A 26,878-nucleotide genomic window follows, 5' to 3' on the forward strand; every position below is an offset into this window, starting at 1 on the left:
AAAAAAATCCATCTCATCAGATTATATCTTTTCCAATGATCTCTAACGATACTACTATCCTGTAGATTCTTGTGACCGACAACCGCCAGCTGCGCCAGCTGCGCCAGCCCAAAACCCTAACCGGCAACTTTAGCACTGCGGGCTAGGGCTATACCATTTGATAACAAATACTTCATTCTTAAGCATTTGAAAATACTCGATTTAAAGTATTATACTCTGAATCTTTTCTGTTGTAGTCACTTTTGCTAACATCAATGGCTACGGACGGCAGAAATATGGTAGTATGTTTGACAAGCTGAATGCAACGTCTGATGCTGATATCGACAGTATTATACTACCACGTCTGAACACACTAATACTAGCATGCCGTTATTTATATCATGCTTGCCGCAGCTATCAATAATATACTCATTACGATCTTTTATAGGCTCAATGCAGCACATATAAAGAGTTGCAACAGAGCCCGACGCATAACTGTGCAATACATATATGCACGTGCAGCTTCAAACTTAAATATCACGTGCAAAGCCAATTGGGAGGAAAGAAAAAAAAATCACAATTTTGAGGCCAGAACTTTTCCAATATTATTTATCGCTCTCTTCCTGATCTCTAATCCGCGGAAGAATATGGTAAAGTCGTATTTACGATTTGAGCCCGACGCTTCATTTGGCGTTATAGCGTCAAACTCAAACATACTATGGCTGCCTTCTGAGTCGTCAGCGGGCGAAGTAGTCACTGGCGCGCTCGAGAGCGTCATCGGATGGGATTTGAAGAAAGGCGAGCGACAGTTTAAGTGGAACGATATCGATATCAAGACCGAGGTTAGTTGTGTGGCTAGGTATGATTCCGATATTTTTGCCGTTGGATATGCGGATGGGTCGATCAGAGTGTGGGACGCAAAGACCGAGACTGTGATTGTTAGCTTTAATGGACACAAGACTGCAGTTACTGTGCTCAAATTTGACAAATCAGGCACAAGGCTTGCTAGCGGCTCGCGAGATTCAAATATTATTGTTTGGGACTTGATTGGTGAAGTGGGACTGTACAAGTTGCGCAGCCATAAAGATCAGATTACCGGCTTTGAATTTGTATATCCACCCGGTCCAGAAGTCAAAATCGAAGACGCTGACGCTGACGCGGTGATGAATATCGACGATGTTGAAGACGACGCGATAGGAAAGTGGCTAGTTAGCGTATCGAAAGACGGTTTTATCAAACTTTGGGATTTGGCTTCGCAGCATTGTTTAGAAACGCACGTCGCCCACCGCGGCGAATGCTGGGCAATGTCTGCGCAAACTGATGGTCAGAAAGTTGTGATTCTCACAGCCGGTGGTGAAGCTGAGGTGCGCGTTTGGCACGTTGATGTGGGCGAGGACGACAGCAGCAGCAGCAACGACAAGCAAAGGGTAGTACTGCAAGGTGTTTTACTGAGACAAAGTAAAGACCGCGCAGTGACGGTCACGTTTCATCCTTCTGCACCGTTTATCGCAGTACATGGTAATGATAGAGCGATAGAGATTTGGCGGATACGTACTGCTTCTGAGGTGCATAAATCAGTCGTGCGCAAGCGACGAAGACGGAAAGAGAAGGGCATTGCGGTAGACGACGAGACTGCGCCGTCGGAGGATGACGTGAATGAGAAATATTTACCATTTGTGATTGTACGTGCGAGTGCTCGCGTACGGAGTGTAGACTGGGCCATGACTATTCCAGAAGTCTCCAAGCGCGACTCGCTGCAAATCGTTGCTGCTCTCGCGAGTAACAGTGTCGAGATGTACACCATAACCGTGCCGGCCGAGATGAAGTCTGGCAAGGGCGAGCCACCAGAATATTCGCGAACATACGCACTAGAACTCCCTGGTCATCGCGCGGATGTGAGAGCACTGAGCGTCAGCTCGGATGACGGAATGATTGCCAGTGCGGCTAATGGAAGCCTGAAGATTTGGAATGTCAAGACTACGAATTGTATTCGTACATTTGAATGCGGATATGCCTTGAGCTGTTCGTTTCTACCTGGCGATAGTATTGTAAGATTTACATATTTTAAAGATAGTAGTACCAAGCGGTCACTAACATTGCACCTAGATTGTGGTTGGCACAAAGGAAGGCAAGATCCAGCTTTTTGACGTTGCGAGCTCGACGCTGCTAGAAGAGATTGACGCGCATGAAGGTGCACTCTGGTCGCTGCAAGTGAGCGACGACGGCAAGTCACTAGTGACAGGCAGCGCAGACAAGAGTGTGAAGTTTTGGGAGTTCAGAGTGATTCAAGAGACGGTACCTGGCACAACCCGCGCGACAGCACGCATGTCGCTGAAGCATCGGCGAACGCTCGAGCTTAGTGAGGACGTACTGAATGTGAGGTTGTCGCCTGATGGGAAGCTTATTGCTGTGTCGTTGCTGGATAACACGATCAAGGTGTTTTACGTTGACACTCTCAAATTCTTTTTGAACTTATATGGTCACAAGTTACCGGTGCTGTCGATGGACATATCATTTGACTCGAAGCTATTGATTAGCAGCTCTGCTGACAAAAATATAAAAATCTGGGGTCTTGATTTTGGTGATTGTCACCGATCATTATTTGCGCATGAGGATAGTATAATGTCGGTTGAATTTGTGAGCGGAACACACAATTTTTTCAGCGCTAGCAAAGACGGATTGGTAAAATACTGGGATGGAGATAAATTTGAAAACATACAGAAGCTTGAAGGTCATCGGTCGGAAGTATGGAGTATTGCCGTTGCTCCTTCAGGTGAGTTCGTTGTATCTGCGTCGCATGACAAGAGTATTCGGATCTGGATGCAGACGGAGGACCAGGTCTTTTTGGAGGAAGAGCGAGAGCGAGAGATGGAGGACCTTTATGAGGCTACGCTGGCGGGATCACTAAGCACGGGTGATGAGAACGCTGGAGGAGAGGATGCCGATGAGGTGACTACTACCAGCGGGCGACAGACTACAGAGACACTGGTTGCCGGCGAGCGAGTTGCTGAGGCACTTGAACTTGGAGAGGCAGACCTGGAGCGATCACCCGAGACCGAGCGCAACATCGTGTTTTTGGCGCAGGACGGAATCAGCGCGGAGCGGTATGTGCTGGAAGTGGTAGAGAAAGTGCGCGCAGCACAGCTTCAGGATGCGCTACTGCTGCTGCCGTTTGACCGGGTGATCTCGCTACTGAAATTCGTGAGCCTCTGGGCAGAGCGGGGCTGGAATGTACCACTGTCTACGCGCGTGCTAATGTTTTTGATACGGATGTACTACAGACAGATTGTAGCGAACGAGGTGCTTCGCGGCGCGCTGGACGCAGTGCGGATGCGGCTGCGGGAGGCGGTAGCGCGGCAGCGCGACGAGATCGGGTACAATGCTGCCGGACTGCGGGTGGTGCGACGGCGGTACGCCGAGGAGCACGAGCATGAGTTTGCGGAGGACGGCGTGGAGAAGGCTACGCGGAAGCGCGAATACGTGACGATGTAGGACTAAGTAGGTAGATGGAGTAGAGTAAATAATATCTGTTTTTTTCCCAAAATGGCAAGGCGCTCGTGGGCTTTGTGGCTGTTCACGTGGCTGTGGAGGCTGCGATCGGCCGAACAGGTGCTTTCGCCGCTCATCCAAACCGTCTATGCAAAGAGCTTCCCCATCCTCAAAGCCCGGCTCCTGATGCCTTACACGCCCCCGGCCGCCCTCTCGCTGCCGATCGCAGTGTCGGCGGGTGCTGCTGGCTCTGCTAGTTATGAGCATGAGCAGAACCAGATCCACCAGATTCCCACGCAACAGCTGCCGGAGCTGCTTCCGCCAGCATTGCATCCGCAGAGCCCGCCCTCCAGCGTGCTCTATCTCCACGGCTTCCTCGCAAAGCGTACGCATTCGCCGAAGCTCAGCGAGAGTCGCTCAGAGTTTTTTACGACCAGACTGGGTTCAGTCGGCACCAGCAGTAATAGCGATAGCAACAACAGCACCTCCGCCCTCTACCCCTCGCGCTCGATGGTCGATCTGCGCTCAGACGATCCCGACCTCGACCTCGACGAGCAAGAGTCCGATGACGAACGGCCGTCGCGGATGGTACGCAAAAAATCTGGCGAGCTTGTCAAGCCCTCGCTCAAGAGCCGTCGGCCCAGCTCGGTTCCGTCGACTCCGACGTATCCCAAAAATGTGCACTTTGACACCAAGCTCGAGCACGTCCGCCACTTTCTGCAGGCGGAGCGGCCTACCGCTGTCTCCAACCCGGGCTCTCCCGTCGACGAGACTGAGGCATACTTTCCGCAATGGCTCGCCGATGCAGCCGACGCGGCTGCCGCGGTACCCGACCGTACTCCCTCGCCACTCTCCGTTTACGACTGGAGCATTGTGCTGCCCAACTTCCCCTCGCGAGCCTCGCTTCCTCTCGGCCAGTTGGTCTACACCGAGCGAGTGTTTTTGGCACCCGATCAGAGGTCGCTACTTGGGCATGTTGCAGTGCGAAACGTAGCATTTAACAAGTGGGTCGCCGTCAAGTTCACTGTCGACTACTGGAAGACCATCTCTGAAGTAGCCGCTGACTACACAGACTCAGCGCTCTCGTCTGTCCCGCGACCGCCCCCTGGCTACGATCGATTTACTTTTTCCATCAAGCTTGGCGACTTTTTCAAGCTTGAGCAGAAAACTCTCCTCTTCTGCGTGCGCTATTTTGTTAACGGCACTGAGTACTGGGACAGCAACAATGGTGCAAACTTCCAGGTGCAGTTCCGCCGCAAACTCAAGCAGCTGCCACGAGCACACTATGAGCGCCGTCTCTCTGACCCAGAGATTGAACTGCCACCATCTTTCTTATCTTACTCTGCCGCACCCAAACCACCTCGCGCAGACTCTCACGACTACTCGTTCGAGTCGTTCTTCACCAATCCGGTGTCGGCCGCCGTCGCACCTGATCCCCACATAATGACTTCTCTCTCCGACAGCAAGCTTCGTTCGTCGCGATCTACTACCCCGACAGAGATTGTGCCGCCGGCCGGCCGCCCTTTTAATTCGCGCTACGATTTCCGCACATCGCTAAATGCAGTTATTTCTGCTTCTTCGTCCTCATCTTCGTCGGCGTTGACGTCATCCAACCCTTCCTCATCATCGTCGCAGGAAACGATTGTACCATCCCGCCATAAGCAATCGTCGTTTGCGTTCAACAACTCGCGATATAAGACCCTCAATTCATCTTCTGCGACACCGTCCGAGACTGGATCTCCGGTGGGTATGATTGAGCCGACGGCGTCTGCTTATGCGACTGAGTCGTCTGATCGTGGTCTCGCCTTTGGACCATCGTCTGAGGATTTGCGACATGTTAATGATCAGCTTGCTAGTTTACGGGTTGATCGGGAAAAGACGGGAATGACGCCTTCGCTGAGTGCTGGTGTTGGTGCTGGTGTCAGCGCAAGTACTCCAGGACAGATTGTCAAAGATAAGCCTTCGATTGATTCGACAAGCTATCAAGTATTTCTCGATAATTTTTGTTTTGTAAGCTTATGTTTATCACGGTATAGGAAAGCATATGAGGCTGACATTTTTTTTTAGTTTCAGGGACCACAAAAGGCTGGAAAGCCAGCAGCATCGCCTTCGTCGACCAAAACTGCATCAACAACCTCTGCTGCAACATCTCCCGTGCTGACAACGTCCACGGCCGCGGATGCCGCTCCGACGAATTTTTATGCTGACTCGAGTTACAGTGGGCCGCGATTCTACGTCGGTCGATCGCACTCGCCATCACCAACAGAGAGTGAATCGCCTTTTGATTCCCCGGTGATAATGGTTGAGAATGTGAATGAGCCGGCTACGACTACAACGACAACCCCACTGAAGCTGTCTACCTCGTCGCGAATGTAGATTTGGCTTATTCCAATAATTATTCGCCACTGATTTATGCAATTAAAAGTTGAATGGTGTATGAGAAGAGAAGAGAGAAGAGCAAGTAGTTGGGAATGGGTGCACACGGTCGTTGGGAAAGGAATCTTGAATCTTGGAAGGAGGGTTTATGGAGTTTGTTTTTTGTTTCGTTGCATTTTTGTTTTTTGTTTGATTGATTTGAGTTTGAATTGTATCGCTAATCGTTTGCTAGAGAATGTATACACATACAACGCTATATACAATAACCTGACTGATAGTGCTTATGTATCTGATATTACGCAAGTAGCATATGCCTTCAAATTAGAGAAGTGGCTCGAGAGCCGCATGGACGCGTTTGGTCTTAATGTTATGATGTCATCGATAAAGGCTAGTAGAAGAGCCAGGATTAAGAGGCGAGTAGTAAGAAACAGGGAAGAATGGAATTAAAGACCGATAATAATATAAAACATCAATACTTTGTTAATTCATGATTTAACATGAAATGACCCGCTAATCAACAGAAATAAATAAATAAATTAGGCATAGCTATCTGTTGCGATAACTCGAATTAAACTGGCCACGCCTGAACCTTGTCGTTAAGCTCCAGCCACGTGACTATTATCAAATGTTTATATTCATTTAATGTTTTTGAGGTATCTCCAATATTACTACCTTGTTCTCTTCTTCGGGTGCAATAAAACTGGTTGTATTCTCAGCGCAGGATTTGCAACTCGCTAGAAACCTCTTAATCGACTGCTATTACCTCATCCTCGTTCCTGCCATCGCCCTAACCTCCCCTTCTTCGACTGCTGAGCCCGCTATCGCCCATTATCTCATATTCTTTCAGCAGCCTTAGCTACTTCCAGCAATGGCCGTTCGGCGACTCTTCTCCTCTTGCACTGCCACTCTCTCAAAAGTCCATCCAACCTCCCTCTCCGCCTTTGACACTAATCATGCCCTCTACGACCAATTTCGGCCGACCCATTTCCGACCCGCTGTCGACAGTCTAATCAGCCATCTCGCCCTGCCTCCGTCTCCTAAAGTTATCGATCTAGCCAGCGGAACAGGAAAATTCACCGCTTTAATAGCAGACCGAGGCTTCGAGCTCTCTGCTGTCGAAGTGTCAGACGGCATGCTGGCTACCTTCCGGGAAAGGCTACCGCAAATTCCCGCATTCAAAGGTAGTTCCTACGCGATACCCTTTGAAGATAAGTCGCTGGACGCGATATTTTGCGCACAGGCTTTCCATTGGTTTGCAGATATTGCTGCTTTGAAGGAGTTCTACCGCGTGCTCAAACCTGGAACAGGCAAGCTCGCGCTGATATGGAACTATGAGCCTGAACCTGACAAAAACAGTATTTGGCAGCGCGAGATCGCTGAGCTTTGCTGGGCTTATGATTTACATTTACCGCAATTTAGAAGAATGAATTGGCGTGACGTCTTTGAAAGTCCTGCTGCGGCCGAATTGTTTGAGGTGCCACTGCAGAGTGAGACTATGTACTGGAGTTACAAGATCAGACCCGAAGACATGTATCAACTATGGCTGACGAAAAGCTACATTACTGACTTACCAGAGCAAGAGAAAAAGATCATAAAGTCAAGGATTGATACGATCTTAAAAGAGAAGGCAACACCTGATATCGACGAGACCGGACATTTGAAGATAAGAATGGGTGTTTATTATACTTGGACTACCCGCAAGTAAGACCGACACTACATTTCGCCAAAGACGTTTCATAAATACACTGTCCAACATCTGTCTATTTATTAAACATTATTCATGAGACAATGCTCTTAATTCGATGCCGTCCAAGCCCGTCGAAATTTGTATACTCCATAAGCTGTAATTCCTAGTGCACTAATCCCTACTCCCCAAATAGCGCTCTGAAACATTCTTCCTTGCCTCATACTCCGCTGCATAGCAACATGATATGGAATGCTTGTGAAACTAACCATATTATATAGCGTCCGTACATGTAGCTTTGGAAATCGTTTATAAAGAAACTCCTCCGTGCTCTTGCGCGCAAGGTACATCTTTGAAGACACCGATGACCGCATCTCAACGTAATTATCCATAGCAAGGTCAGAAATTGCAAATAAATCTGCCCTCCGTGTTGCTGTATAGTTCTCCAATGCTGAGCTTATCGAATTTGTATCTCTGATGTGTTCAAATAGCCGCTGCACATCTTCGAATCCGCAATTCATTCCTTGTCCGTAGAACGGTACCATCTATCGTTACATTAAATTACAAGTCTTCATCTTCAATTATATCAAATACACACTTACCGCGTGGGCTGCGTCGCCAAGCAGAATACAGCGATCCAGGTAATGGTATGGGGAGCATTTGACACTTACAAGTGTACCCTTCGGATTCTCAAAAACCTGTCTGCACAGATAATCCTCTCCAATCAATGGAACGACGTCTGGAAAGTAAGTATTGAAAAAATCAACCACATCCATAGGATACACAATATCATCAAAATTGGCTTTTGGCATGAAAAGCGTACCAGTAAACGATTTATCGTCACCAATATTCGCTAAACTCATCAGCATGAAGGTTTTGCGCGGCCATATATGAAGATGATTTGGATCCAGTGCGTAAGTCTCTTTTCCATCTGGCAGTTTTGCGGCCGGAATAGAAAGCTCGCACCACAGAGTATCGAGGTATTTTTGTTCAAAATCGACAGGCTCGGCGCGCATCATTTGTCTTCGCACGGTCGAGTGCGCGCCATCTGCGCCGACAACCAAATCAGCGTGCACTTCAATCTCCCCGTTTCTATTTCAATATTTATAATATTAGTCTATATCTTATTTGGTAAAATAGAAAGCCATACTCTGTTCCGAATTTTGCAATCCGCTTGTCAAAGTCGCTGTGAATCAGCCGATGACCAAACTTCACCTTTATATTCTTGTATTTCTCGGCAGCATCCAATAAAACTCCATTCAACCACCCACGATCAACGGCATTAATATGCATTCCATGAACATCGTAAGGTTGCGAGGACTGTTGACCTTTACGGTCATGGATCATGCGACCGTAAACAGGAACCACATTATTCATCACCATTGACGCTAATTCAGACGACGCGCCTCGCAGACCTTCGATTCCGCGATGAGATAGCGCAAGGTTTATGGACTTGCCAGTAGAGGCTGTTGACCCCCTATTTAATCTTGGATCTGTTATTCTTCAAGTTAGGAGCAGGATTCATGGCGAAATGGAAAGATAGATACTCGCACCATTTCGTAGATCAAATAACATTACATCCCAGCCTTCTTTTGCAAAATATATCGCAGCTAGAGTACCAACTGGTCCAGCGCCGACAATCGTTACTGTATTTCCTAGCATGTATTCCTGGCCTGCTTCAATTTAGTCGAATCCTAAAAAATATTGCACCAATATAAAAAGTACAGAATATATTTTTTGAATGAAATTAAATTGGTTCATGACTGATCCTAGATATGCAAACCTTCTGAGCCGCGCAGAGTTTAAACCTTTGTCTGTCTCCAAACCTGCTGTCAAACCCCAAACTAATACAAATATCTCAGCATTACTATTTCACTGATTTAGAAGGAGATTCTTTGATATCGATGGCATCTATAGCTTCTCGTTCAGCGACACCAGTGAGTCTAGAGCATGCACACAACTCCTACCCGCGCTCCAAGTCGCCGCAATCGGTGTCATCAGCTCATCATCCTCCACTCTACTTCACGGTAGTTCAAGATACAACCACCTCCGCGGCTGCGCAGATCCTTGACGCAGCGGACATTTCTTCCGAAGCCTATGTACAGCGGACACGCACAAAAACTTATCATCCAAGAGTTCACTACATATTCAGTGATGACGCCGATGATCCGACGCATCCATCACCACTCAGCTCCGCTACTACCCAACCGCATTCGGCAAAAACCCAAATACAATCACCATCTTCTTCAAGGACTATAATTGTCGATTTTGCTGATGATGGTTGCACGATCATCGGAGCTACATCTTTATCGCCAGACTGGCAAGTTACACGAGCAAATACATCGAGCCTTGCCATGCGATCTTCGTCGTCGTCGTCACCGTCCTCTGCATTCGCTGCTCGTGGGGGTAATAATATTGGGAAAATGCTGACTATCGAAGGTGTTGGTGCTAGCGAAGAGAATTATAATATTATTAGTGGACGTCTGAAAAAGAGTGGGATGCAAGGCAGTGGATCTGTTGCCGATACTGAACTAGCGAATGCATTCATGTACGCCGATTTATACTCTCAAACGTATGTCTTCTTCTCCTTCATTTTTTTTGAGCGGTTAACATTATCTGACACTCCTTCCATAAAGCAACTCAAAGCTTGAGAGCTTGATCAAGACTTCAACACCAGAATCACATCACGACACAGTGGCACGTCTCAAGACCGATCTCTCGTCCGCACCCGTATCCTCATCAGTACATGAAAATGAGGCTCAATCACTAATCACTCAGTCAATCATGGCCTCTGCCGCTCCAATGCGCGAATCTGTAGCCGCGTTACGACACTCAAGTATTAGCAACCGCGACTCACCCCCATCACAATCAGCACGCGGTCCTACGTCGACACATTCGGCTACCGCCAGCCTGTCTTCTTCGTCTTCGTCGTCTCTAGAAGACAGTCAATCGGATGATAACTTGAATAAAAGTGACTCTGAAGATCAAGATGACGATCAACCGATGTTCGCGACGTCCGTCCAATCAACGACACATGATTCGCAGACTTTCCACCCAACAGCAACAACAGCAGCAACCACAACAGACTCGGAACATGTAACTTTCACCGACGGCGACATCCACGCAACATTGACTACACCTATAGCTCGAACAGCTACGTCAACAGAGCCTACCCAGCGAAATGCGGAAAAGAGTATAGTCACAACACAGTCAAATTCATCATTGTCATCTTCTCACGAAGACTTACTTCCTCCTAAAGTAGTTGCGGTCGAAACTGAGGATGATGCAAGGGCTGAATTAGACGACACAAATCCTGTAGAGGATACACCTAATTGGTAGAACCAATATTATCCTTACTCGGAAGCTTGCATTACTTGAACGGCGTTTACATGCTTAAGCTTATATTAATAAAATACACTGTAAAATACACTGTATATTGCGTAATAAACTATCAGAATCACTCAACTGTCCATCTATTGCCACAAATAACATATTAAATCAAGTACAAAACGGGTATATAATCTCATCTCACATTCTGTCCGCCTCACATAGAAGACCGCGACTCCGTCGATGCTCGTGGCAGCATTGATGGCCTCGTAACTTGCAGCTGTGCCGCAACAGGCGATATATTCTCATTGCATTCGCTGCTCAATATAGGTCTAGTTTTGGGCAAGCTTTGCGGAACAGGGTATGATTTATCCTTTTTAGGAGTGTTACCACTCGCAGTATATCCAGACATCTGCTGGCTTATAATCGCCTCCCGCAATCCCGAAAATTCGGCAATGCTGTCAACACTGTATCTCCCAGTATCTTGCTTAATGACTTCAGTCGCACGCATAGTCTCATCAACATAAACGTGAAGTCCGCGACCAGTGTCCTCAATATTCTTGTTCACAGCCGTCAAGCCATCATAGATACCACTTCTCATCGTCTGCATTGTGATTCCATATCCAGTGTGATGCGTCTCGTTTTGCGCACGGGCGCGGGTGACAAACTCATCCAAAGCCTGCATCTGCACAGCAAGATTTTCTTTCTGCGAAGCGACGATTTTGACGGCTTCAGAGTGAATTGCTTTTGTGCTCTGCTGCAGCACCTCTCCACTCTGCTCTGATGCATGATACGCCTCGATAATAGTCTGCTTGATGCGCTCTTTGTCTTGAGTAATCGATTTCTGAAAGTCTTTTTGTTTGGCCATCCAATCGGCTCCATTAGCAACAAATTCTTGACCAGCGGTAGTTAGCGTCACCTTCGTATTCGTCATTTCTCCACAAAGTTCCTGTACGCTCTTATCTAGTCGCTCGTTTTGAGCCTCTCCAGCAGCATTCAGCATGGCAGCAACCTGCTCGATAATCTGCTTGCGCTCTTCCTCAGCCTTTTTCTTTTGCTGTTCTGCTAGCTCCTTGAGGGCAGCGCTATGTGTATCAATATTCGAAAGTACGCCCTCACTGCTAGCCGCCATAGCAGTGTGTATAGAGACAAGCTCATCGCGCTGGGTATGCAGACGTTTGTTGAATTCATCAAACATTCCCTTAAATTCGCGACCTAGCTGATTATAGGCCATCGATGTCTATGATTGTCATCAGTACTTTGCTTTACTTTTGTTGCTAAACGGACTATAAAATAAGCTTACTTGACTCTGGAAAATCTCAATCTGATTCATCAGCTCCTGAGAAATTTTTTCGGTTGCATTATTGAGCCCCTCCAGTCCCTCTCCAACCTTGCTCTTGATATCTTCTCTCAAGACCTTAATATTCTCCAATACCTGATTCATCTCACCTTTAGAAGATCCCATGAGCTCCTGTAGAGCGCCTTGCTGTTGATCAAACAAAGCTAATCGCTCCTCAATGGTCTTATAAACACTTCCCAATTTGGCGGTCTCAGTAACAAGCATGCCGCGCACTTTTTCATTGGAGCTCTCGAAATATTTGCTCTGCGTATTTGCAAATTGCGATACGCGACTCTCAAATTGCCGTAACGAGTTATAAACAAGCTTCTGTGAATTCTCAAAAACCTCTATGTTTGAGCTAGCGAGTTCACTTTTACGCTCGATAGTCTGGTTTAGCAACATGATATCAGTCGCGGCTTGGTTGACTGTCGACATCAGATTCTCGGCTGTTTGACTCAATTCAAGTTCCGTTGCTTCGTATGCATGTCGAAGACTCATCTCTTCATTGAGACTTTGCTTGGTCGAGACCAAATCACGCTCGGTAAGATCAAGCGAAGTCTGCGCATTGCTCAGCTCTTTCTGCAGTTGAAATAGATTAGATCCATATTCTTGTTACAATTGTCAAAGAAATCTTACCGATATCATCTCAAGCTCTTTTCTAGTTTCCAAAGATGCCTTCATGGTAAGCTCTAACTGCTCGCGAGCAGTCTTCAGCTGCGTTTCCATTGCCTCAATCTTACGCTTTTGCTCCTCGCTTAGAATGCGACGACTTTCGCTTTCTTCAGTGATATCCTGATACGACTCTTGAGTGATGTATACACCATTTTTCTGACGGCAAGCTACTAGATCAGCCTTTAATCGCTCAATCTCAAGAACGTATTCTTTGATTAAAGTCTTCTTTGACATGACTTGATTTAACTGGGGCTTGTTGCGAATATTCTTTGCCCGACTAGCGTAATCCAACGTGCTGATTGTCTCTTCCATATTCATTTTTGCTGGACTTACCGTAGCAATAATGCAAGTTTTGGTACGACCACCAAGAGAATCTTGAAGCAATCGTGTAAGTTTAGACTCACGGTACGGAATATGAGACGAGCGATCAACGAGCGCATTAATGACTCTACCGAGAGTAAGAAGACTCTGATTAATCATTCCTGCCTCTCGAGCACGCTTATTCTCGGCTCCTGATCGGCTAATGTTTTCAGAGCCAGCTAAATCAACAAGGTTAAGTTTGCCAATGCGGAGGTACTCCTCGCCATTAGAAGAAACTTCCTTAACATGCACAGTAATAGTGAAAACTGTGTGCGATCGAGAAGATAGATCGTTGCATTTTGTGGCAGCAACCTGACGCTTATGCGAGCCGTCTTGCAACAGCTTAAGACCTTCGGTAGCGTCCTTTATATATGCCTCTTCCATACCTTGAATGATGATCCCTTTCCTTGAGGAGTCTTCAAAAATTTTGACTTTCCGTTCGTCATCTTTTGATATCAAATCACGAAGTTCTTCATTGTAAAGCTCAATAAAGGAGCACTTGACTGAGTACTCTGATTCCTCAGCCTCAAGCGCCAAGAACATTCGATAGAGAGCACGAGGAATAATACCGGCATCATGAGCAAATGTGCCGTAATTGTCAGAGACGTCACCAGACATCGTGTACGTCTTTCCGGTACCAGTCTGGCCATATGCAAAAATGGTGCAGTTATAACCGCTCAAAGCTTCTTCTAAAATTGGGCTTACTACCTGATCATAAACCATGCTTTGATCTGCTTCAGCACCAAATACGCGGTCGAATGAGTACGTCTTATTCGAAAGAGCAAGAGGGCCAGTCTGAATCGATACCTCTCTTGCAGACTGCACATCGACGACGACCCCAGAATTCTCGCGTACTTCACGATCGTTACGACCACGACATCGAACAACGACATGAATATTGGTTTCTTTATTTCCGGCGTCTGCGTCGACTTCCTTGGCTCGCGCTGGTCGAGAAACATCCGAATAATTCGAAGAACGAGAAGATGGTCGCGAGCTAGGCTGCGGCTCTTTCTTTTTTGATGCAACAGAAACATTCTCAGCATTGCTTCTACGAGAATTTTTGACGGTACCAAAAGAAGGCGCTGATGAGGGTGTAATCTCAGAGCTGCGGTTGAGACGTCCGGAAGAAATCGTAGAGAGCGGAGCGCTGGATGGCGGCCGCATACTGTTTGAGCGATGCTTGCTTGATACTGAGAGCAATTGCGACTGCTTGTTTACAGACATGGTGAAATTTTTGAAAGCAGCTGCTGTCGTATACTGCAACTATTCTTGTCGCTGGCTGACAAGTAACTGATAGGAAATGCAAATGTCTGTTGAATATAAGCAAAGGCTGTTACACGAACAAACAATAAATTGACACTGCGAGCGAACTTGCTATCGTCAATATACAAATTTATATATTTAACGGAGGTATTGGCAAGTATTCGGTGCAGGTGGTGTGCGTAGCTGGTAAAGTGGGAGGGTAAAAGAGAGAGAGAAGACTGATGTTGATGTAAATCATATAGCGCGATGTAAACAAACGATCAAAGTTGCCGTAGCAACGAGCCGCAACAATACACTCAGCAACGTGACGTAACAAAATTTAGTGCATACATGAGTAAACACAAGACGATTAAGTTGATGTAAACAAAGCCTAATGCAATCTCATCGCGCTGAGAGATGGCTCATCGCACCGTCCAACTACATACCGATACACGCAAATAATGGTAAGTGTTTTTTGGCTGCTATTTGATACAAACATATGCTGACGTCAACTACTATAGGCCTCAGCAAAACCGCGGCTAGGCCTAGGCCGCGTCGATGGTCCAGCTATAGCCGGAGTTCCAGTTAGAAGTGCTCAAAGAGTCACCTCAGGTGCTTTTACGCAAATTAGTCAAACCCAAATCAACCAGATTAAGGAGTCATTTACTATGCTGGATAATGACCGTGATGGAGTCATTAGTAGAGAGGATTTAGAACAGATGCTGACATCATTGGGTAAGATTGGACGCATTGGCTGTATATTTAGGTAGATTTCTAACGTTGACGATAGGACAAATGCCGAGCTCACAGACATTAGATTCGATGATGTCAACTCTGGGTTCTCCACTACAATTTCCTGTGTACCTTACAGCGATGTCATCAATATTAGCTCAGTTTGCAAGTCGCGAGGAACTAGTGAACGCATTCAGTGCATTTGACGACGACGATAATGGTGCTGCTGATGTTGAGGAATTGCGAGAGGCACTGGTTGGTAGTGGCTTAAAGGCCGAGGAAGTTGATGCCTGCTTTAAACCGTTTGTCAGATACACTATGGGGAGAGAGAGGTTACTATACAAAGAGCTTGCCGAGTCTATAATTATTTAGTTTTCATTTTTATGTCGATTGGAAGCAGTTGTAGTTAAAACGGGCTTATTTTTGGATACAGTGATAGAAACAGCAAACTGAATCTGCTACGGTGTAGCATACAAGAAATATGAAACATACCTATAGCTTCCACATTTTACATATTATACGTCCAACAAGTAGTGTTTGGGATTAAAATCAAAATTCATTTATTAATACAAATGTCAATGTACAAAATGTTCGTAGGTAGATCTTCAGTTTATCTGCTTGGATGATAATAAATAGACAATGCAGAACGCCAATATAAGAAAAGAAAAAAAAAACCAGACTTTTCAACAAATTTTAAAAAATTCTTGAATACACACTTCAGACAAGATTTCAAACTAGTTCTCAACAATAAGCTCATCACTACCCCAATCTTCGTAACTGCCATCAGGCAAATATCTCCTCACGATAAGCGGAATCTTCTTTTGAGCAAGCTCTTTCATGGCAATCTGAAGCGGATCAGTCTCTCCTTCAAGATCGACAAGGACGGGCGCATTCATACTTATTTGCAGCGCCCGCGTTCCTAATATCCGGGCACGCTCATATTTTGTCATATACGGCGTCGTAGTACGTTTTTCTTTCGGGATCGCTAGTTCACGCTGAGTTTTTTTGCGGAGAATTTGGTTCTGTTGGTTTACCGCGACTATGTTTGCACCGTCTAAATCATCGTCGACACCATTTGCTGCTGATTCAGATTTTACTCCGTTGACACGGGCTTCTTCATCCACCGCATTTTCGTCTTCGTTGGCGGAGAAATCTGCTACGTCTTCGTCGTAATCGTCGTAGGCATTCTCAAAGCCATCGTTGTATCTAATCAAGTCAGTATCAAATTAAAAGATGCAGTCGCAGTAGTGTGAAGCAAAACACATACGCCTCTCCGTCGTCGTCACCAAAGTCTGACATAATGGTTGGTATGTAGATGAGTTGTCTATTGAAGAAGCAATCTGGTGTGAGTGGTGAGAAAATTGTGAAACTTTATTTTGTGGTACAAGTACCTTATTATGTCAGCTCTTGCATACTTAATTATCTAATATGGTGTTTCCAGAGTATGCTTGCAAAAATGCAAGTTATGAATAAACCAGCTGATGGGAAATTGGAAGCGTTAATTGTAGAACTAATAGATCTATAATATAGAACGCTGCAATCCTCTATTGATGGAGGCTCTGTCGCAGTCGACAGAGCGATACGGGGCTGGGAGTTTGAAGTTGTGAGCCCGATTTCTCCCAGCCAGAAATATTTTCGATAATTCAAGAAAGGTTCGCTGCCGAAGAACGGGGTTGCTCTCAGCACAGTTCTGCTCCAGTAGTCAGTATGATGAAGACTGTGAGTGCTGGTATGCAGTCCAACTTTATGATTGAGCGGTTAAAGTTAGAGCAGGAGCAGGATGACTATAATGGAAGAGAATACGAGTACGATGAAGGCGACGGCGACGACGAAGATGAAGAAGAGTTTGATGATGAAGAGGGAAGAGAGATGGAGCAGCATGATGAAAAGGGTTCTAAGAAAAGAGCTAGCAGGCCAAGACCAAAGTGCTATCATTGCGCGTACGACAACTGCGGTAAATCATTCACAAGACCATGCCGGCTAGAAGAGCATATAAGGTGCCACACTGGTGAACGCCCATTCGCGTGTACGTATGAAGGATGCAGCAAAAATTTCTTACGTGACTCGCATTTGAAAGCGCATCAGTCGAGTCATTGCAGTGAGAGACGGTACTCGTGTACCGTGTGCGGGCACGGATTTAATACGAATCAGCATCTGAAAAGACATATGCTGACGCACGAAAAGAGCAAGCCGTATCAGTGTCAAGGATTTGGGGGATGCTCAGAGGCCTTCCACAAGCAGACGCAGCTGAGAAAGCATGTTTCTGATGCTCATACGCATATGAAACCGTTTGTGTGCAGTGCTGAAGGCTGCGGGCGGTCGTTTGACCAAAATTCCCGGCTGAAGGCACACGAGGCACGCGATCATAGCGGCCAGGCGCGCTACTTGTGTGGGCGGCCGCTACTGCAAGAAGGATCATGCGAGGAGAGGTTTCAGACTTGGTCTGCACTACAGCGACACCTCAAGAGCACGCACAAGGCAGTATGCGGAGTGTGCGGGCTCGAGTTTGCAAAGGCCGGGGTGCTGCGACAGCACGAGCGAGTGCATCGCGAGACGCTCGAGCAGCGACGCAAGTTTGTGTGCGAGGTGTGTCAGCGTGGATTTACAAGACAGCACGCGCTGGCGGTGCACCGAGAGACTGTGCACGAGGGCAGGCGACCGTTTGAATGCGGTGTGGAAGGATGTGGGCGAGCGTTTGGCCACAAGAGGCTGTGGGCGGCACATTTGCGCACGCATGAGCCAGGTTATGAGCAGCAGCAGCAGCAGCACAGAGACATGGCAGTACAGATGCAGTCTAGTCTAGGAGCAGCCGTAGCAACTGCTCCGACCGGCGTCAGCGTAATTGATAGGCTGGCAGGAACAGGCTACACCAAGAGCCGGCCGATAGCTTGCGCGCAGTGCGAGCACCGGTTCATGAGGGAGTACGACTACGAGCGACATCTTGCTGCGGTACACCGTCCGCCCGGTGCAATCCCTGCCCGACAGCCTGAGCCGACAGAGAATGCGGCCGACGACTATGGCGATCATGTTCGCGACGTCGAGGGACTTCTGGTCGTCGATCCTAGCTTTTTCCTGACGTCACGAGGTCACGTGATGTGACTCCGGCGAGCGGCGCAGGAGCCGGTAGAGCCGACGCGGAGGTGATTTTGCATAGCGAGTTCCGAGAGGACGGTATAAGATATAATAAATAGATAGCAAGAATTGAGCGAGTTTAGTAGCTGGGCAGTAGACAGTAGGCAGTAGACGCTATCGCGAGTGTTATCGGGCTCGTTATCGGGCTTTTGGAGGCGAAGCGGGATGAAGAGGCATAAAGAAGTGAGCTCACGATTGGGATTGGCGCTATCTCAGACCCTCGGGCTCTATCTCGCTCATACTTCACCACTTCCTTCCTCTCTCTTCACCACCATCCTCCCTTCCCCAGCACTTCTCTCTGCCTCCCGCCTCCCTTCACCGCTCTTCCTCAGCAATGGCCTTTCTCCGCGGCCTCCGCTCTCGCGCGGCCTCGGAGCCCCGTCGCCCAGAGCCTCAGCCCCTGCCGCATGTCCCCGCACCGGCCGTGGCCCCGCCTTTGCCGCAGCCGTTCTACCGCACCCTCTCGGCTCCGCACATCACGCCGCCCCCAGAGTATCCGCCCGACGAGTCGCCTCTACCGCCTGCCCGCTTCCCTGTCACGCCTCGCGAGGAAGAAGGTCGCGAGCCTCTGCCACCCTACTCCGCGACCCTTGTGCGCGCTGCAGTACTCTCACGCAAGATGGAACTGCTCTCCCCGCTCGAGTCCGCACCAGTCCGCTCGTGGACTAACGTCATTGTAGTCCTTAACAACACCCAGCTTCAGGTCTACAAAGCTCCAGCAGCCGTCCACCCGCCGCAAGCGCAGCAGCAGCCCGTCTCTGGCATGCGCAGTGTGCGTCCGTGGCGTTCTGCCTCCGCCTCCACCGCAAGCAATGCTCCCTCGCTTTTCACTTCCCTCGCAGAGCTGCCTATCCCGCTCTTGCGCTCTTCGTCTTCCTCCGGGGCTGCCGTCAGTTCGCAGTGTGACACGATCAATCCTTTCGCCTGCCCTCTCCTCCCCAGCTCTGCCTCCTCTTCTGAAGACTCCCTCTCGCCTTCCTCCTCCGCTTCCTCTGCATCCTCCACCGACTTCTCTCCTGAGGCCTTTCTTAGCCTGCCAGCTGATTCTTTTTCTCCCTCGCATCTCTTGCGGTCTTATACACTTCAATACGCTCAGATCGGCCTCGCTACTGACTACAAGAAAAAGTCAAACGTCATCCGAGTACGCGCAGAGGGGCAGCAGTTCCTTCTTCTTTGCGCTGACGCCCGCGAGTGTGTCGAGTGGACCGCGGCCATGCAGGTCGCTTGCGACCTTGCTTTACCCCTCGACGAGCGCACAATCCCGCGTTTCCGCTCCATCCCCTCTCGCCGCCATCGCCGCGTACTGCCGTCCGCCAGACATCCTTCGTCACGCGCCTCTCGCCGCGCCTCTGAACCCGTCAACTCGTCTGTCAGTTCTTCCTCTATGCCTCCGCCTCCTCCGCGACATTCGTCGCTCTCGGCTGCTACCCCTCCCACTCTCTCTGATCTCGACGAGCAGTCAGCGCTAACTAACGCTCCATTGGACCCGCCCGCCCCTGATCAGCAACAGTATGCACCTGAACCATATCACGAGGAAGACGATGATGATGAGGATCTATATTATCGTCGTTCATCTGCTACGGCAAACTCATCTAATGGTAGCAATCCGCGGCGTCGAACGCGATCTGACTCTGTTAACTATGATTCTGGCGACGACGAGCACGACCATGACCACAATCACGATAATGATCACGATGACTCTTTCCACGGAACGTCGCCTTCGACTCTAAGTATTGCCCCAACTACCTCCGTTTCGCCCACCTTTACTTCCCCTTTCCTGACTCGCGCTCGACGAGGCTCGGTTCCGTGGTCGTTCGCGACCTCAGTCGACGAGAACGAGTGCACAAAATGGGCACCTGCCTCGCCTACTCTTTCCAACAACTCGCGATTGCGGTATGCGATCCGATGTCTGTACACTTTGCCAGCTAATGCTTCGTGGGGAGATAAGTTACTCATGTGCAAAGATGATCAATTTATTGTTCGCGAAAGGATTCTGGCCTAGATAGTGTGTGGGTCTTTGCCCAAAAACTTGATCATGTGGAGTTTTCCTTTTTCTTTCTATTTTTGAACTGGTTTATGTGAATGATTGTTATCTTGTTTACTCTTTACGAAAGCCTCATTTGTTTTTCTTTTCTGCAACCTTTTTCTCTTAGGAGTTTTAAATTGGTGTATATGTACGTTCATTCTGTATTAACTTGTGACGACTTTTGATTTTTCTTTTTTTTTGCTTTCCTTTTTTTTTTTTGGCGGATTCTTTTCTTGGCCTTGTGCTTGACGTCGCGTAGTTTTTTTTTCCAGATTATCATTTTCCACATGTATTATATTTATCTGATAGTTTTGAATCATATTTAACGACTCATTTCATCCTTTTTGCTCTCAATCTCAGAATACTGCCTCGACGGTGAAATTGTCAGTCTCATTAGTTGAACTGCCAGTTGTAGTTACTATTTTTAGCTGCTGCTGCTGCTTCCGAGTACTTTACTGTGCAGGATAAACGACTATACTATATCGAACCTGACATGCAGTCTCAGTACGGAGTAAAATTGAAGTCATTATACATTAGTCATATATCAATTTGGTTGAGTCAGCTCATCTCGGCGCCGTGTAGTCGAAGCTGTGCGGCCCTAGCGTTTGTTTGGATACGCTTCCTGTCTCCTCCGTCAATGCCGCCACGGTTATTCCGGTGAGCGCGCTACCTTCAATTTGTTATATATCCTCTTGATTTCAATCTTTTTTTCTTTTGCTTGATTTCATAGAAAATGTCGTCCGTTGTCGCCAATTCCGGCGTGGATCAAGCGCCTAATCTAGACAGCAACCATTCATCCTCTGACTCAGTTGAAAACTTGCGACGCTTCCGCTCGTGTGAAATAGAATCATACTCCGGCTCAAAACATGCCGCTAATGGCACTAACGATGACGACGACGATGACGGGGATACTGGTAGCAACAAACAGGCTGCAGACAAAGAGTTCCCCTCTGAGTACTCGTCTGGTTCATCTCGTTCGTCAGACCCATCGGATCATACGACCGACAACGATAGCTCGGCCAATACTAGCGGCCTAGAGTCCGTCCCGGATGGATCCACTCTCCTTAAACGCAGTGGAGCGAGTTCAAAAGATAATAACTGGGAATCGAAGGTGTCGAAATCTACGGTAACTACAACCACAATCTCCGAAAGCATCGAAAGCGCAGAGGCTACAATCACAAAGGAAAAAGTCGTCACAACGGCCACCAACGCAGCAACTACAGGAAAGACTACGACAAAAGTCAAACTCAAACGCCGACCCCGGTTTGCTGATCTCAAGTTCCAACCCAACACGACAATTCTCGAAGGAGAAGCTAGCAAGACCTCTATCTTTGCCGGCTTCTATACTCTTTTCTGGCTCGGTACTTTTGTCATGTTTGTCAAAACTATTCTCGTAAACTATCGCAATACCGGATATATTTTGCAAACTCATATATTCAGTATTCTTTGGCGTGATTTACCCAAGATTGCATTTACTGATTTGTTTCTCTTTCTTCTTACGTTCACTCACGTCGCTGTTCAAAAGCAAGTCGCAAACCATACACTGTCATGGAATGGATCCGCCAGTCTTTTGATTTCGATCTATGAGGCTGCATTTCTGGCTTTTGCTCTATGGTGGCCCATTCGTTGCGACTATCCCTGGATTGGGCGCGTGTTCTTGTGTCTGCACTCGCTAGTCCTGCTCATGAAGCAGCATTCATACTCATTCTTTTGCGGACATCTTTCGGTTGTTCGTGATAACCTTATGTTGTTTGAGTCTGCTTTGCGTGGCCTGCGAAAAGAGGCACCACCAGATGGTACTTTGAGCGATAGTCAGCTTGAGCAAGAATCCAAGCTTCTTGATGAAATCGAGTTCTGTCATGTCGAGCTGAAGTCAAATGTTGGATATCAGACCAATTATCCTGATAATGTGACGTTTTACAATTTTTTTGATTATATGATGTTACCGACGGTTGTTTACGAAGTCGAGTATCCTAGAACAGATAAGATTCGCTGGAGCTATCTGTTTGAAAAAATTGCCGCTATCTTTGGGGTGTTCTTTTTGATGATTCTTATTGCCGAGCAATATTTTTACCCTATTGTAATGCGCGCTCTCAGCCTTCGCGAACTGACATTTATTGACAAAGTGTACGAGTATCCGTTTCTGCTTCTCGACCTAATATTGCCGTTCATGCTCATGTATCTGTTGACCTGGTACCTCATCTGGGACGCAATTCTCAATGCTATTGCCGAGCTTACCTTTTTCGCCGATCGGAGGTTTTATGGTCCGTGGTGGAACTGTGTGCAGTGGGATCAGTTTGCACGCGAGTGGAATGTACCTGTACATTTGTTTTTGCTTAGACATGTCTATCACAGCAGTATCTCTGCTCTGCATGTCTCTAAACATGCTGCAACTTGTATGCACTTCTTATTTTTGAATGCTTTTTAGACCAAGTGTATCTAACGTTTATTTATTAGTTATGACGTTCTTCATATCATCGATCATTCACGAGCTAGTCATGTTTGTTATCTTCAAAAAATTACGAGGATACCTTCTCTTTTTGCAAATGTGCCAGCTCCCGCTTGTACAGCTTTCAAAAGCAAAATTTCTGCGCGACAATCCGGTTCTTGGGAATATTATGTTCTGGTTTGGAATTTATACGGGGCCATCGATGATGTGCGTCCTGTATTTGACTTTCTGAGGAGCTTTTGTTATATATGTATTTGCAGCTTTTGCTATGAGAACTTTGAAGGGTTTTTCTCTCACCGTCCTCTGTCTATATTCTCCATATTTTATTACTTGAGATAAATTTACACTTCTATTATCATACAAAAAAGTAGCTATTCTCGCCATGCATTATGTTTTCCAACACTTTTCGTGACAACCTCACGCAAAACTCCATTGCTCTCCGCACAGACTTTGGCCGCCAGATCATAGCACTCAAATAATTGATCCTGTGTAAACTGACCTGAACTTTCAGAAAGTAAAACTCGCTCGATTTGCCCTCCTTTAAGTTCATATGCAATCGTGTGTACCGAAGCTATTCTATCGCTGTTCTTTTCTAATTGTCTTTTATCTGGATTGATTATTGCTATTTGGGAGGTATTAGAGTCTGGAGATGATACGTATATTATTGTGCATGCCGAAATTGTCGATCTTAGAGGAATACCGGCATCCAGAAGGGCGAGATATGTTGCATTTATAGCTGCTGAGAGAGCTATGCGGTTCTGTAGCCTGATGTTAGTGTATGTATCTCTGGTAGCAAATCTGCAGATGATGAGCGTACGTGTGTCTTATTTTCTCCGGCCTCTACTATTTGCACCACAATCTGGATTAAAGTCCGTGGATGTAAATCCAGAACCACGACAGGAGTAATCGCTTTTCGAATTTGTTCCTGCAGAAACTGTTCCCTCGTAGCTTTCTCGCACGTTAGTCCCTAGTTCATGTCTCTAGATTTTGCGGATCATTCAAAAAAAACATACAAGATACACCAATATCAGGTCTGACGGTTACTTCGAGTGTCGCAACCGTAGGCTGCTCGTCGCGTTTGCTGACTTCCATGGGACCCGAGACAGAAGCAATCAGATGCGCATTGCCTACCTGCCATGATGCTGATCCGTCTGCGCGAAAGAGAAAACTTGCAGATGCCAGTGGCGTGGTTGGCGGAAGTATGACATTTGCTGTCGGCTTCAGTGATGTTTGTGCCATGATCAAGCTCTCTTCGCTCTTGAGCCGGCCGTTTGAGAAATAGAATTTTTGCGAAATCTGTGTAAACTTGGTTTCAAAGAAAAAAGGGCTGGGGCATGCGGCGTCGCGATGGCCGAGATGCAAGAGTAATAAAGAAACTTAGGTACCTCGAACAATTGCGCGAATAGACAGTATCAGCAATTGCTTTATCCACACTTTGATAACTTGTTTTCTATTTTCAGATATCGGAAACGGATACCTGAATTGACTTTTTTTTTTTGTCAAAGATCTTGGGGTCACAGTCAATACTCAATACCGCACGTGCACGTTATAACCTTACTCTGTTCATACCGCTAGCACGATGGATCAACACCCGGTTCTGATCCCACTCTTAGTATGTAGTTATCTCTTTTGATGCTGTTTCAATACATATTATAGTTGGTTAATCTGGTGTTCACAGAGTGGAGGCGCAGCCGGTACATGTACAGATCTGTTTTTCTTCCCAATCGATACGCTTAAGACGCGGTTACAAGCCAAAGGCGGATTCTTTAAAAATGGCGGCTGGACAGGCATGTATCGCGGTGTCGGTAGCGCAATTGTTGGCTCTGCTCCTGGAGGTATATGTGCTTTTTTAATCTTTTAATTACATGAAGGCATCTAACACGATATGTACGATAGCGAGTCTGTTCTTTCTCACCTATGAGGCATTGAAGACAAACCTCCTACCACTTTATAAAACATACCTCCCAGACTCATTATCCGAAACTGCTGTCCAAGGTCTAACTCACATGACCGCTGCATCATTAGGCGAAATTGCGGCCTGCACAGTAAGAGTTCCAACAGAGGTTGTCAAACAGCGCGCCCAGGCTTCAAAATACAGATCGTCACTTGCGGCTCTAAAATCTGTTCTGGCAAATGAGACTGGTGAAGGCGTATTTCGCGGTCTATATAGAGGTTATTCGACTACAATCATGCGCGAGATTCCGTTTACCATGATTCAATTCCCTCTTTACGAGGGAATGAAGCGAGCGATAGCGGCTAGAGCTGGTAAAGAGCGTGCGAATGCAGCAGAAGGTGCGATTTGCGGATCAATTGCTGGTGGTATTGCTGCTGCAACTACTACGCCATTGGACGTGTTGAAGACGCGAATTATGCTTAGTGAAAGTCGGACGACGGTCTCGAGTTTAGTCACTGAAATTTTGAAAGATGATGGCGTGGCGGGGTTTTTCAAAGGCGTTGGACCCAGAACGATGTGGATTAGTTTGGGTGGTGCCGTGTTTTTGGGAGTGTACGAGGCTGCAAAGTCTTTAGCAATTTCCACTTTCTAGGTTTAGAAATCTGCATATAAGTTAGATTTATTGTTGTGGTGAATAATTTGAATTACTGCCATTGTTTGGATACAGTTTGAAGTATTTCATGCACCTCGCTTGAAGATAACCGTCTTACCCATAACCGTCTTTTTTCTGGAAAACTTCATAAACAGCGAGTTTATTTTCGCTTTATCATTTTCTATTCCTTCTATGAACGGCATGATCTCTTCGACAGCCCAAGAGCTTTTGGCGGCAAATAAGCTAGCAAATCGCCGCGCTGGTTCGATAGGTAAACCCATAGATGGTAAATATTTGATTGTATTTATGGTTGGCTGAACGTATTCACCTGTTAGAAGCGAAATATCGCATTCTAATTCAAGCATCGATGGGAGAATGCTCTGCCATTTGCTTTGAAATTCCGAAAGCTTGATCTCGTGGTGCTGCATTAACAGTGTTAGATGTAAGATTTCAAAATAACATAACATACTGCGATACATACTGCGTAATCAGCTAACACTCGAATTCCAAACCAACGGGTGAGTTGCTCCCTATGCAAACAGTACGCTATAAATGGACATTAAATAAGAGCTGTAGTAGAATTGAGAAAGAGGGTACATACGTTCAATCCGTGTAGTTGAAAAACGTTTAAGAACAGCTTCAATCACGGTATACGGCTCTTCTTCATCCTCAACTGCGGCAAATACATCTGCAGCAAAAAATCTGCACGGATCAAGTCTCTGAGCGTAAATAGCTGCAACAAGAACTGGTAGCAGACGAAGTACGAGGTCATCAGAGAGTCTGACTGTGTAACCTGACACCTCCGCACATAGGGAATTAATCCACCCGCCTTCAAATTCATATTCTGACATCGGAAGTCGAAGTGCAACTTCGCTCCGTCGCAGGGGATCTCGTTGAGTACTGCTGTCGATAAGATCAGAGCCTTCGTATATTGGCACAAATGAGAAGTCCAGCTGAGGAATAGCTGGGACACACTCCAGAAATGAGCCCGGAAGTTGGCTGATGTATGCAGCCGACAATGCATCGTTCGAAAAATCGTGTATTTGAGTGTCAGATTCTGTGTCTGTTGCATTATGCATTGCCGAGAGCAGAAGTAGTGTATTAGATTGAGATATTTGGCGAATGCGAAAAGTGCGGGAATACGAGCACAAATGCGCAAAAGATGACGGACCAGCAGCCTTTATTCGAAGATATCTAGACAAAAAGTAATCGGTCAGTTGAATTCAAGGCATGATAATAGTAGGGCAGGTTATAAGCATACTTTGACTCCTCGGGCGACTCGAGCACACTGAGCAGGTCTGGAGTTAGCTGTACTAAGTGGTAGTAAGACAACTTTTGCGAGTTTGAATACAGCGATACTCCTTCTTTTTGTGACATCGTTCGCGTGTTTATTATTAATCTTGCCGTGAAAACACAAGGACGCGCGTTCGTACACAAAGACGCGACTTTTAATAAACAATAGACGCGTTCCCGGCAAATACGGTCTTGGAAGAGCGAGGCTGGTGAGGTGGCTAGAAATTGTGGC

General features: G+C 46.8%; 14 protein-coding genes across 14 annotated transcripts; 9 read left to right on the forward strand and 5 right to left on the reverse strand.

Annotated features, from left to right (window-relative positions):
* Positions 1–626: 626 nt before the first annotated feature.
* Positions 627–3,471, forward strand: V2V93DRAFT_323033 (WD40-repeat-containing domain protein; the record flags this gene model as incomplete). Its single annotated transcript, XM_066907429.1, has 2 exons — positions 627–2,027; positions 2,086–3,471. 2 exons carry the CDS (start codon positions 627–629, stop codon positions 3,469–3,471), a joined length of 2,787 nt encoding a protein of 928 aa, XP_066766374.1.
* Positions 3,472–3,654: 183 nt separating this feature from the next.
* On the forward strand, positions 3,655–5,844 carry V2V93DRAFT_323372 (putative phosphatase regulatory subunit-domain-containing protein; the record flags this gene model as incomplete). The annotated part of the gene is made up of 2 exons (XM_066907437.1): positions 3,655–5,478; positions 5,536–5,844. 2 exons carry the CDS (start codon positions 3,655–3,657, stop codon positions 5,842–5,844), a joined length of 2,133 nt encoding a protein of 710 aa, XP_066766375.1.
* A 665-nt stretch (positions 5,845–6,509) lies between these two features.
* V2V93DRAFT_367209 (S-adenosyl-L-methionine-dependent methyltransferase) lies at positions 6,510–7,671 on the forward strand. The gene has a single exon (XM_066909511.1). It carries the CDS (start codon positions 6,713–6,715, stop codon positions 7,547–7,549), a length of 837 nt encoding a protein of 278 aa, XP_066766376.1. The 5' UTR covers positions 6,510–6,712; the 3' UTR covers positions 7,550–7,671.
* Positions 7,501–9,280, reverse strand: V2V93DRAFT_367213 (uncharacterized protein). The gene is made up of 4 exons (XM_066909512.1): positions 9,082–9,280; positions 8,679–9,021; positions 8,131–8,620; positions 7,501–8,073 (listed from the first exon to the last, which is right to left on the reverse strand). Exons 1-4 carry the CDS (start codon positions 9,188–9,190, stop codon positions 7,639–7,641), a joined length of 1,377 nt encoding a protein of 458 aa, XP_066766377.1. The 5' UTR covers positions 9,191–9,280; the 3' UTR covers positions 7,501–7,638.
* An 81-nt stretch (positions 9,281–9,361) lies between these two features.
* On the forward strand, positions 9,362–10,988 carry V2V93DRAFT_367214 (uncharacterized protein). Its single transcript, XM_066909513.1, has 2 exons — positions 9,362–10,100; positions 10,165–10,988. Exons 1-2 carry the CDS (start codon positions 9,433–9,435, stop codon positions 10,865–10,867), a joined length of 1,371 nt encoding a protein of 456 aa, XP_066766378.1. The 5' UTR covers positions 9,362–9,432; the 3' UTR covers positions 10,868–10,988.
* Positions 10,912–14,869, reverse strand: V2V93DRAFT_367218 (P-loop containing nucleoside triphosphate hydrolase protein). Its single transcript, XM_066909514.1, has 3 exons — positions 12,831–14,869; positions 12,159–12,773; positions 10,912–12,095 (listed from the first exon to the last, which is right to left on the reverse strand). The coding sequence occupies exons 1-3, from the start codon at positions 14,448–14,450 to the stop codon at positions 11,073–11,075; spliced, it is 3,258 nt and encodes a 1,085-aa protein (XP_066766379.1). The 5' UTR covers positions 14,451–14,869; the 3' UTR covers positions 10,912–11,072.
* Positions 14,870–14,874: 5 nt separating this feature from the next.
* On the forward strand, positions 14,875–15,788 carry V2V93DRAFT_367220 (uncharacterized protein). Its single transcript, XM_066909515.1, has 3 exons — positions 14,875–14,932; positions 14,990–15,203; positions 15,259–15,788. Exons 1-3 carry the CDS (start codon positions 14,930–14,932, stop codon positions 15,570–15,572), a joined length of 531 nt encoding a protein of 176 aa, XP_066766380.1. The 5' UTR covers positions 14,875–14,929; the 3' UTR covers positions 15,573–15,788.
* On the reverse strand, positions 15,737–16,542 carry V2V93DRAFT_367222 (DNA-directed RNA polymerase). Its single transcript, XM_066909516.1, has 2 exons — positions 16,468–16,542; positions 15,737–16,406 (listed from the first exon to the last, which is right to left on the reverse strand). The coding sequence occupies exons 1-2, from the start codon at positions 16,497–16,499 to the stop codon at positions 15,935–15,937; spliced, it is 504 nt and encodes a 167-aa protein (XP_066766381.1). The 5' UTR covers positions 16,500–16,542; the 3' UTR covers positions 15,737–15,934.
* On the forward strand, positions 16,465–18,422 carry V2V93DRAFT_367223 (uncharacterized protein). The gene has a single exon (XM_066909517.1). The coding sequence runs from the start codon at positions 16,908–16,910 to the stop codon at positions 18,297–18,299; it is 1,392 nt and encodes a 463-aa protein (XP_066766382.1). The 5' UTR covers positions 16,465–16,907; the 3' UTR covers positions 18,300–18,422.
* An 8-nt stretch (positions 18,423–18,430) lies between these two features.
* Positions 18,431–20,584, forward strand: V2V93DRAFT_367224 (uncharacterized protein). Its single transcript, XM_066909518.1, has one exon. The coding sequence runs from the start codon at positions 18,667–18,669 to the stop codon at positions 20,332–20,334; it is 1,668 nt and encodes a 555-aa protein (XP_066766383.1). The 5' UTR covers positions 18,431–18,666; the 3' UTR covers positions 20,335–20,584.
* Positions 20,585–20,713: 129 nt separating this feature from the next.
* V2V93DRAFT_187360 (MBOAT, membrane-bound O-acyltransferase family-domain-containing protein) lies at positions 20,714–23,298 on the forward strand. The gene is made up of 2 exons (XM_066906964.1): positions 20,714–22,754; positions 22,816–23,298. The coding sequence occupies exons 1-2, from the start codon at positions 21,092–21,094 to the stop codon at positions 23,037–23,039; spliced, it is 1,887 nt and encodes a 628-aa protein (XP_066766384.1). The 5' UTR covers positions 20,714–21,091; the 3' UTR covers positions 23,040–23,298.
* On the reverse strand, positions 23,122–24,521 carry V2V93DRAFT_367229 (ribosomal protein S5 domain 2-type protein). The gene is made up of 3 exons (XM_066909519.1): positions 23,821–24,521; positions 23,625–23,755; positions 23,122–23,565 (listed from the first exon to the last, which is right to left on the reverse strand). Exons 1-3 carry the CDS (start codon positions 24,044–24,046, stop codon positions 23,179–23,181), a joined length of 744 nt encoding a protein of 247 aa, XP_066766385.1. The 5' UTR covers positions 24,047–24,521; the 3' UTR covers positions 23,122–23,178.
* On the forward strand, positions 24,217–25,618 carry V2V93DRAFT_187331 (mitochondrial carrier). Its single transcript, XM_066906963.1, has 3 exons — positions 24,217–24,419; positions 24,486–24,642; positions 24,704–25,618. Exons 1-3 carry the CDS (start codon positions 24,387–24,389, stop codon positions 25,351–25,353), a joined length of 840 nt encoding a protein of 279 aa, XP_066766386.1. The 5' UTR covers positions 24,217–24,386; the 3' UTR covers positions 25,354–25,618.
* On the reverse strand, positions 25,367–26,795 carry V2V93DRAFT_367234 (sister chromatid cohesion protein Dcc1). Its single transcript, XM_066909520.1, has 4 exons — positions 26,615–26,795; positions 25,955–26,547; positions 25,835–25,899; positions 25,367–25,775 (listed from the first exon to the last, which is right to left on the reverse strand). Exons 1-4 carry the CDS (start codon positions 26,728–26,730, stop codon positions 25,440–25,442), a joined length of 1,110 nt encoding a protein of 369 aa, XP_066766387.1. The 5' UTR covers positions 26,731–26,795; the 3' UTR covers positions 25,367–25,439.
* Positions 26,796–26,878: the final 83 nt, after the last annotated feature.

The sequence above is a fragment of the Kockiozyma suomiensis genome (genome assembly GCF_038497685.1).
Source record: "Kockiozyma suomiensis strain NRRL Y-17356 unplaced genomic scaffold V2V93scaffold_5, whole genome shotgun sequence".
NCBI lineage: Eukaryota > Fungi > Ascomycota > Lipomycetes > Lipomycetales > Lipomycetaceae > Kockiozyma > Kockiozyma suomiensis.